Below are 10,099 nucleotides of genomic sequence, written 5' to 3'. Positions count from 1 at the left end.
TATTAGTATTAAAGTAATGTATGTACATAAACCGCCTCCCCCACTCTGTCGTGCTAAAAAGTGAACCGACACATACTATATACGCGAGTTCTCTCTGCTCGTGCGGTGGCCCGTGTTGACGTTTCTCTGCCTGTGCCTGCCTGTGTGTGTGCATGTGTGTGCGTGCGCTGCGCTGCAGAACTGCCAGTCTGCGTGCACAACCAAAACAAAGCACAGCGCAGTACTTAGTAAGCGCGGCCGAGGCGACGACTCCGCAGTTCGCGATCCGCTCACGAGCCGTACGGATAAGAGATATATTTTTTGCACGAGAGGCTCATCTGGCCCCTAGCCAATACCTATATCTATCTGTGCATCTCACACAGTCCGCTGCGGCATTTCAAGTTTTTCGTTGTTTTTTTTTGTGAACTGCGTCGATCGAGTGAAAGAGCGAGAGTCCGAGGCACTTGTTGCTCGCTCCGTTCGTTCAGCCGCAAGTGCACCATCGTAAGCTTCAAGAGGGCATCGAACAATCATCGATTCCGTTTTCAGCGCGTAAAAGTTGGCCGTACGCAACGAGAGGGCCAAAAGCCCAAAAAGCAGCTCCTTCGCGAGGCGCAGCTACACAGCGGAGGAATAGCAAAAATCAGCGCCTGTCGTTGTCCCGTCGATTGTCGAAATAAAGGACAGCTGCTACGCGCCTGCGTGTGGCGTAATATAAACATTATATAGAGAGAAGTGAGAAAGAGAGAGCCCCTGCCGGAGAGACTCTGGAGAGTATCGCGCGGGGCTGCTGCTGCTGCTGCTGCTATATATCTGCACTATTCGGACTCGCTATACAGTGCAGTATACCTCACATAGCGCATTTATACACACAAGCTTATATACATCGAGTAGCACGCAAGGGAGAGCCGAGTATATAGAGAGCGCGATTATACGAGGAGGCAGAGAGGCTCTCTCGCTTGGCCTGCCAAGTGCTGCACCGTCGACCGGACAACGCATCGCATCTCTGTATACATACATTAGTGGCTTCTCTCTCTTTCTGTGCTGCTGCCACTGGCTGCATCCTACAGCGCAGTACAAGCCGCTATACAAATTAGCGCTGGGCTTTTGTACTGCGTTCTTCGGGGGCCGAGTGAGAGAATATACACTGCTCGTGTGCATATTCGACGGGCACGTCTTAACTCCGATCCAGTGACCGGACAGCCGCGTACGTCAACATGTCGAGCAACAACGCCAAATTCGCCTCGGACGAGACGCTCGGAGGTGAGTTCGTATGCATTGAGTTGTGCGCGCACTTCTGACAGCTGTCAGAATCAGCGTCGACCCCAAGTATACACAACATGTACATAATTCGTGCCTTTTGCGTATAGGCTTGCTCGATGTTTACCTACATCGTATAAGGATTTTTTTTTTATGTATACATGGAAGTTCGTGTAGAGCCATTCCCCGCCGCGCGCGCGAACGAGCTGCAGAGCCAGACGAGCCGAGCGAGAGAGTGTAAACACAGGCATGCGCCTGCAACGCTATACCTAACAATCGTACACACAATACAACGCTCTCTTTTTCGCGCGTAAGAGACTTTTGCGTCGCAGGTTCGTCGGCCCCCGTGGCCATGACGATGTCGTTCTCGTACAAGCTCGAGATCGATTTCGCCTCGTTATACTTTCATCTTCGCTGTAGAATCTCGAGTCTCGTAAACGAGGACAAAACGATGCCAAGAGATCGGAGTCGTCGTCATCATCGCGTCGTCGTGCGCGCAAGACAGAACAGCTGTCTTTTGTTTGGGGTTCGCTTGCCGCCGCGCTCGCTCTCTCGTCCTCTTTTACTATACGCGATGATCGCCATCGCTCTCGTCTCGCACGTACACATCATTTTCGCTCACTGTACACAACGACGTTTGTTTTGTTTTGTTTCCTCGCTACCTTATTAGATTAGAAATTATACGCGGCCATTGCGCTTTCGCCCACGTACATACACGTAAGCGCCTACCTATGTGGATATATTGTACGCGTTAAGCGCGTAATAAAGCGCAGGTAATACGACTTATCGCGAAAACGTATCGAATTATCGATGCTCGATCGAGCCTATTAATAACAACCGAGTCAAATAGAGCATGCCGAAACTGCAATAAACAAACATTACATCACGACACATCCAAGTTGAAAAAAACCGGAGCTATACCAATAAAAACGCCTGTTGCTACTTTATAAGGCTACGAAAATTTCTCACAACTTGCCCCGCGCTACCATCAGTGCTTCTATGCACTTACATCTCTCTCGCTTTTTACAGCGAGCGCTTAATGTTTACGTTCTTATCGTATGATTTACTTTTTCTCCTCTCCTTTTTTTTTCTTTCCTGCACTGACCTGTGTCGCGCACGCGTGCGCCTCTGCCTCATGTGTGCGTGATTCTCTGCTGCATCGCATTATAATATATACACAAGTTGTAAACAAAGATTATCAGAAACAGGTTTTTACTAGAGCTTATTATAATGCGCGCGTGCTGATTAATCGGACTCTTCTTTTAAGCCCCTCGCTTGTTTTTATTTTATATTGTATTAATACATGATATACAAATCTGACGTAACGCATTAAATGCCTACGTATTTATTTGTCAATAATATTATTGTTTCGGAGTCGGAGGCTTTTTTGCCTTGCAATCGCGCGATCGTTCGCTCGCAATCGTTGTATAAAAAAAAAGGAGAGGAGCTCTCGCTCGCACGCAGGGGACGGGAGAGCAAAAAACAGAGAGAGAAATTCGAGAAGAGGCTCGAGGAGAAGAGATAGCTGCCGATAAACGACAGGGGCGTGAATCGGCTTCTCGTTGTTGTATCGTGTATACAATTTATTTTTAGGTTCGATAGGCGCTATCAAAGGCCGAGATACATTACACACTACGTATACGAGTACGTAACACGACGTTAACCAACTGCTCGCTCACATTGTGGCGCGCGTGCATTATTTACAGCATTATGCGAGTGCGCGTTGTTATGTATCGCATATGATACACGTATCGACGTGGTCAAGCTCGAGCGAACAATTCGATACATTCATTACGAAGGCGTTTTACAGTTGCTGGCTCGTTGGGCGTTTGTTGCCTCGACGGAGGCGTTCGCGATGTTTGAGAACGGTCGAGTCGTCGTGCATGGTCAAGGAGGAAAACAAAGTCTCTCGAGTTCGGTATGGAGCTTTCCAAATAAATCGGATGAAATTCAGCACTGCAGTTGGCGTCGTTCAGGCTGAGATTCGGATTACCTCGCGTCGACGATATTACTTATTATAATACATACATAGTCACCTACCAAGGACGAGTTTTAAATATATTTGTTGCGATAGGCGTGCGCCGAGCCGAGTGGCGTACAAACTGCGGTAAGTCGTGTAATAACGTGGGTGCAACACAAAGCCCGCGCTGATCGCTTGCCTGCCTTATAATGTAGCCTGGCTTGCTGGCTAGGCGGCTGCACATCGGCAAAGTGCACTTGGCAGGCGCATTAACGCAACGTCTCTCTCGCTCTTGCTCACCACTGTAGCTCTAATACAATAAGGCGCCATAAGAACGCCTCGCTTTGTGAGCGCGCAAAGCGTCGTCGTGCCTACTCTGCAGAGGCTCCAAGCTCGTGCATTATAATATGTAATAATGCTGCTGCTGTTCAGAGGCCACGTCACGCCAACTTTGGCACGTCGATGTAATCGTCGAGCTGTTGCGTCGCGATCGCGCTCATGGTTCCGTTTTGTTATTCGTTTCCGAGCCGCGGCGACCCCGTCGACTACATGTATCGAGCGCCGTTAAACGTTTCGTTGAAACGATCTATGCGTACGCGCGCGCGAGCTTTTCCAGGCCCGCATAACACCTCGAAAAAAAAGTAACTCTTCCACGAAGCCGATCGATGATTGTTATTACGCGCAGCTCGAGCAGCTATTCTATATCGTTACTTATCCTCTTCCCCCCTCCCGCTAAGCAGTACTTAGTAACCACTTTTCACGAGGCAAGCAAATAACGATTTTTTTTCTTTATTTTTTCATGTGATATATCATGCGATCAGCAGGCGTCCCTACCGCCCCGTCACCCGAGTCAGTTGAGTCATCCGAGCTTGCGATACCGCTGTGGAAGAGCTACTTTATGAAAAGTGAGGGGCAGAGACAAAGCGAAAATTAGCGTGTACACTCCCGTGCGCGCGACGGCGGCCGCTTCCATGAATATATCGATTTTGCACACTTTTTTTATACAATCACAAAAGCTCATGCCTCATTAACACATTTGCTCCGACGTTGACATTTTAAATTTCCGTCAAGAGAGTAACTCGATGTTTTTTCTGCTGTTTCACAGAGTCATGGGTGGTCTGCCCGACGCCGGTCGACCGCGTGACTCCTTTGCCCTTCGGCAGCGGTAGCGAGGAGTACCTGCGACTCCTGAGGGACGCCCAGCGCGACTCGACCCACTCGTCCGCCAGGCACTCCCTGGCCTCCTCGAGGCGCGACACACCGAGAGACAGGTGAGCTTTTAAGCTTCTATCAAACTGTAAGTTTTATTTCGCTTTTTTTTGTCTCGTAAATGCGTCACCGCTATGCACGTATAATATAGATTGTACGAAGGTTAAAAATGACCCGTTGTTTATATCAAACATGAGACAATCTTTAGATTTGTTTGTAACTTTGAACGATTGTGCGTTTCAGTCCCAAGAGCCCTCCCAACAGTCCCAACAACGAATTGTCGACGGAGGATGAGCTCAAAGGAGTCTACATCAATCACACCAATCACAAGGTTCGTTTCTTAATTGTTATTTTACTCCGATCATTACAGCAAGCAAGCTTATATCCCAGATACAGAAATTGTCTTACATCCGGAACATTTTAATCGGGCTAAAAACTCGCAGAAGCTCGTCTAAACGCGCGTCTTTTAGCCTCGTTGAGCGAATAATTAAAATATTAATATTACGGATACGCACACATAGCACGCAGAATGCTCGGCTCAATTTATTCTAGCTCGAGCAATCGCCACGGTATTCATAGAAATGTATACACAGTCGGCTCTCGGCCTCAGCGTTTCGCGCGCGTACATCATATAATACACACGTATAATATGCACGGAAAATTTGCTTTGCTAATTCCATTTACGCGTAAAACTCGCGACTCGCAAGTGCAGGCATATTTTTAGGTGTATAAAACAGCACGACGTCGATTTTTATGTACGAATACAGGTAAATAATGAATAAAAAAGAAAGAAAAAAAAATACGCCGAGAAACGACGCGACGCGATGTGCACATACAACAGTTGCGCCGAATTGGAGCTGCAACGCACGGGTAGGCGCGCTCGCGCGAACGTGTGTAAACAGTTCGTTCTCGCGCGTGTTTTTGTTTTTCCAAACTCGAGAAGTTCGTCGCGCGATCGCGCGCAGTAGCGTGGCATTTAAACTGCGCATCGCGCGATTCATGACACGTCGTTCGCCGCGGATCGTCAATATTTTCTTCTCTCGAAAGAACGAACGTACGAACGAATAATCATTGTTCATCAATTGCGACGCATACAGGCGCATTCTCGTCCGTGGCTATTGACATTTTTCCTTTTTCCTTCTTTAAATTACTCGTTTATATATATGTGCATATAAAGATACGAAAGGAAACGCATCGGCTAATCGTTCCCTCGTCGTTCGAGACAACAAATGACCGTGTCGATCGCGCGCACAACTTTTTCTCAAAAAATCGAACGGAGCGGAGCGAGATAGAGAGCGGCTCATTGACCTCTCGGCAGTATAGACGCATTCAAAAACGAGCGATACGGCACGACGCTCTCGTCCGAATGCAAAGCGCATAAGGACGAGTTCTCGCTCGCTATAATGGTAAGCCTCGCCGCATCAAGATAATCGTCGTGCTTGCGCGCGCCTCGTCGTAAAGAAGTTTGATCTCGCGTGACGCGATACTTATCGTAACTGCGTAGATTCTCTTACTCGCGTTTACACGCGGCCGAGATACACGTGAGCGAAAAATTCGCAGTCTTTGATTCGCAGCGGTGGTAGCGGCGGCGTAACTGCATAGCAGCGCGACGATCGGAGCGATGAGCGCGAACAAAAAAAAAATTAACGTGCGCTATGCATGTTATTAGATCTATTGCGGGTCGTCGTGTGGCGGCGACAACAGCGCAATAGATGATGCTTTCTAGTCGCCAAATACGTCAGACTGCCGCGAAAACGCAGTCGAATGTTAATGGACTTGTATATGTGTAAAAGACCTTGGCACTCTCGGGCACGACTACGACGACGCACTGCCTGCGATCGAGTTGTGTACGAGTGTGGGGTATAATGCAGACGCGTCTCCTGCAGCGCTCGCGGGACATCGTCGCGCTATTCGTCCGCACCGACGGCGCATCGCGTGCGACGCCTGCCGCCTATCACGTAGACGCTCGATCTAACATCGATATATCGCGTGACGCCGATTTTTTCGTTGCACTCCGCTACTATACATACTATACAAACATATAATACTCGTGATACGCGCGCTCGGCCTATAACCGTTGGCGTATATATAGAGACGAACGCGAAAATGCGCAATTGGCCTAGTGCAGCGCGCGCGATGCTGCAATGCGACTCTGCAATTTCTTTCATGCCTCGTTGTGTTATTAATGCCGCTGCCGTTGCTGCTGCACTCGTATAGATCATTATCAAGCCGTCTTGATTTGCCCGTATCGCCGTATGCGATCGGATTAAGCCAATGAATTTTGACTCAATTTATTCATTAGGATCGTTGTGGCCGCTTGATTGGATGTATTAAGAGACGAGCCTCGTTCGAGCTTGGCCACGTACACGTATAAATATAATAATAAGGGCGGCGCGCGCCAAAGGGGAAACATCTAAATTGAACGCAGCCCAAAAAGTGATCCGAGACATTTTTCGAATCTCAGCCGGAAGCCCCGCATGCGAATTATTAGACTTTACGCACACCCACGCATATACACACGTTTATATACGGCACATATACTTGACATTGTCGACGATTAATGCACGCTAAGAAAAATAACAGCGCACCCGCCGATCGTGTTTATTAATAAAGCAGCGCCGTTCCCCCCAATCGACTATACACTCGTTGCTGATATCGAGTCCGTACACTCTTTTTTTTCTTTTCTTGTTTTACGATTTCGCCGCAGCGCGGCTTCTCTATCTCCACTCCTTCGCGCTGTATACTTTTCGTTGTCTTCTGGTTAGCTGTAAATATACCAAGGCCTCGAGATAAATTGCGCTTCGGAGCTTTTATTCCGAAAGCTTGCGACTCTTTCTTTTCACGAGTCTCTCTTCATTTTTATATACTATATGTGGGTGCGTGCGAGCCACGCAGAAAACTCGTGCTCCATCTTTCGCCTTTTACTCGTTCTATTTTCGTGCGTTTTTTTGCACGCACGCGACAGCGATAAACGTGCGTTGCTAGTAACGGATTCGCGTCGTTGCGGCAGCGGAGAGTAGTAGCCGTCCCTCTCCGCTCCTCTTCTCCTTTGTGTCCGCGCGATCGCGCGATATGTATACCTATATGCACAATGATGCGCCGTTCGACCGCCGGGCTTTCTTGCGAAAATCCGTGCATTGTTTTACGGCTGAATCATCGTCGATCGTCATGCGTCCGTAAACTGCCCGGCGTATATATTTTTCTTGGCTTGCGTGAAAAAAAAAGCTCGCCTCGACACCTGTGCCTCGAGTGCAGCAATCGATGTTCACAAGAGTTTTCTTTTTGTTTTCAGGATGACTTTGACAAAGGATCCGACTGGATTTACGATTGGAACACGAAAATGGAAACGAGCGGACCAAAGTAAATATTTTCTCCTCTTATCGAAAGCCATCGATATTTTTCATATTAATTAGTCTTTTTCTCTTTTTCCGCAAAGGGAGTTGAAATTGAAACAAGCACTCGGAATGGTTGGTAGGCGAAAAACATACAGCATAAGGACAGCCAAGGTGGGCAAGAACGGCCTATTTTCCAAAGAAGTTATCTACACGCTCTTTCTGACGAACATACTTTCGCTCATCATTGGTACTGGCATTGGGTGAGTCATATCGCGAGATTATATCAATTTTTTCCTTCGTTCAAAGAACCGCAATGTATGACAGAAATTTATTTTGCAGTGTTTGGCTGACTAGGCGAGGCCTCATGGTTTCGCGCATCACCTTCGAATGAGAGACGAGAACTTGAGCAGCAGCAGGATAGCAATAGTTTGAGAGGAGAGGCGTAAAAAAACTCTACGTACCGAAAAACACCGCGTTAACGGATTAATGGCATAATAAAGTAGGCGATTACGCGTGAACTTACATCGAACGAGTTGCTATTTATCGCTAAGACTGAAAAAGATGATAGAGGAAAAAAAGTAAAGGAGCCGACAGAGCATTTGCCAACTTTCGGTAGAATTTTAAAATTGAATCTGCGATAAATGCTATTGTATACACACACAACTATCTATTATTTTCTTATATTGATATTCTCTACGCCTGATCGTTTTATAATACATAATTACAGTGTCATTCTCTTAAGCGCTGATGACTTAAGCGTTCTTGTCGTATAAGCTGATATTTAGTGAGATATACACATATATTATATAATTGTACGTAAATAAATATTAATCCGTATCATTATTTACACATAAATATTTGTTTATAAAATTAAACTTGAGAAATTCGTACAAAAAATTTGCGTCTAACCTGAATTTAAAAAAGTCACGCTCGAGTAAACTTCTCAAGTGCAAAGTGAAATATGAAAAATGTAAAAAAAAAAGGAATTTAACAGAATCAATTTGTCCATTTTATACTGTTTCTAACGCGTTTCCACTTGAAATAGCTATTAAATAAATGTAGTTTTCATATAGTATTTATCTTTATAACAATCTACAAAAAGGAGGGAACAAAATGAGTCATGCCATTTGGGTACAGTTTTTGATGACACTAAAATGATGATAAAAGTTTTTGCATTTGCCAATTATTATTAGACTTCCAAATACATGTGAAAGTAATCATTTATATAAAATCAATGCGATTTCTAATAAGAAAATTCTATGCAGTAACTTGAAATTCATTATTGCTGTGGGTGATATTATGATAGTTTTAAACAAAGATAGTAGATGTGACGGAGAATTCGATGGTTGAGTATAATTTGAGAGTAACAGTTGAATGTTTGAAGTATTTTTAAGAAAATTTTTGATACTGAACGTAAAAAGTTGTGAAAATATCCATATTTGATTTGACCGTCGAATTCAAATCTCCTTTCAAAAAATCTTTGTCCTCCTTTGTGTAAACAGTACCTGTTTAAATGAGTTTCTTCAATTTTATGAGTAAATCGTGCCCAAAAAAGTGTACATAAAAATTTATTATAATTAAAAATCGTTTACTGTATAATTTATAAATTTGAAGCAACGCAAAAATATGAACTTACTTCATACCATATATTTTATAAATGCGATAATCATCTTTTCAAATTAAATGAATTTAACTTGAAATTTTGATGATAAACTAGTTGAAAACAATTCCGACAAAACAATGAAACAGTAATTGACTACATGTATCGTAAATATTCAATCTTACAGTTAATTGTTTTCTTTGAACGTTCAAATGTAATTGCTACAATAACGAGATGTTTTTAAATCTCCTCCGAAGATAATTTTAATTGATCTTTACAAGAGTATCACTTAAAAATTCATTCTTCAAAGCATTTTTTAAATTTGTTGAATATAAAAATAAATAAATGCATGTTTCAATTCTTATAAAAAAGTTCTAAGAGTGAAACGTTTTTATACGTTTCTTCAGTATATGGAAAGTTTCGTACGGCGTTGTAGTCTTAATAACGATATTTTTCAAGCCTGACTAAATGTTTATCCAGCACAATTTTTATAATTCAAAGTAAAGCAGTTCTCTGCGATTTTATTGCGTACAACTAAGGACTGTGCATGTATAGAACTGAAATATTGACCATAATTAATTGTAAGCTTTTTTCAGGTGAATCAAAGTTATTTATAATATTTAACTTATTTGTAATAAATATTTTTATCATTCAAAATTCGACTCCTTTTCATTCAAATTCCAAAAATTCCCGCACGCCCAATCAAATGCCACGAGATATCGCTCGCGTTTCCGCTTTAGCGCTGAACGCCACATC

At 44.2% G+C, this 10,099-nt stretch overlaps 1 protein-coding gene across 2 annotated transcripts; it reads left to right on the top strand.

Moving 5' to 3' along the window:
- The first annotated feature begins 217 nt into the window (after positions 1 to 217).
- LOC106648785 (BCL2/adenovirus E1B 19 kDa protein-interacting protein 3) lies at positions 218 to 10,000 on the top strand. Of its 2 annotated transcripts, XM_014365872.2 has the most exons (7): positions 218 to 1,242; positions 4,024 to 4,104; positions 4,305 to 4,470; positions 4,652 to 4,739; positions 7,701 to 7,768; positions 7,845 to 8,003; positions 8,083 to 10,000. In XM_014365872.2, exons 1-7 carry the CDS (start codon positions 1,197 to 1,199, stop codon positions 8,132 to 8,134), a joined length of 660 nt encoding a protein of 219 aa, XP_014221358.1. In that variant the 5' UTR covers positions 218 to 1,196; the 3' UTR covers positions 8,135 to 10,000. The 2 variants fall into 2 exon arrangements, with proteins under 2 accessions (XP_014221358.1, XP_014221359.1); XM_014365873.2 differs by lacking the exon at positions 4,024 to 4,104 and having other exon boundaries at positions 219 to 1,242.
- Positions 10,001 to 10,099: the final 99 nt, after the last annotated feature.

Source organism: Trichogramma pretiosum, unplaced genomic scaffold (assembly GCF_000599845.2).
Source record: "Trichogramma pretiosum strain Unisexual culture from Peru unplaced genomic scaffold, Tpre_2.0 scaffold22, whole genome shotgun sequence".
NCBI lineage: Eukaryota > Metazoa > Arthropoda > Insecta > Hymenoptera > Trichogrammatidae > Trichogramma > Trichogramma pretiosum.
The sequence above is the reverse complement of the archived record's forward strand: the minus strand, read 5'-3'. Positions and strand labels throughout refer to the sequence as shown.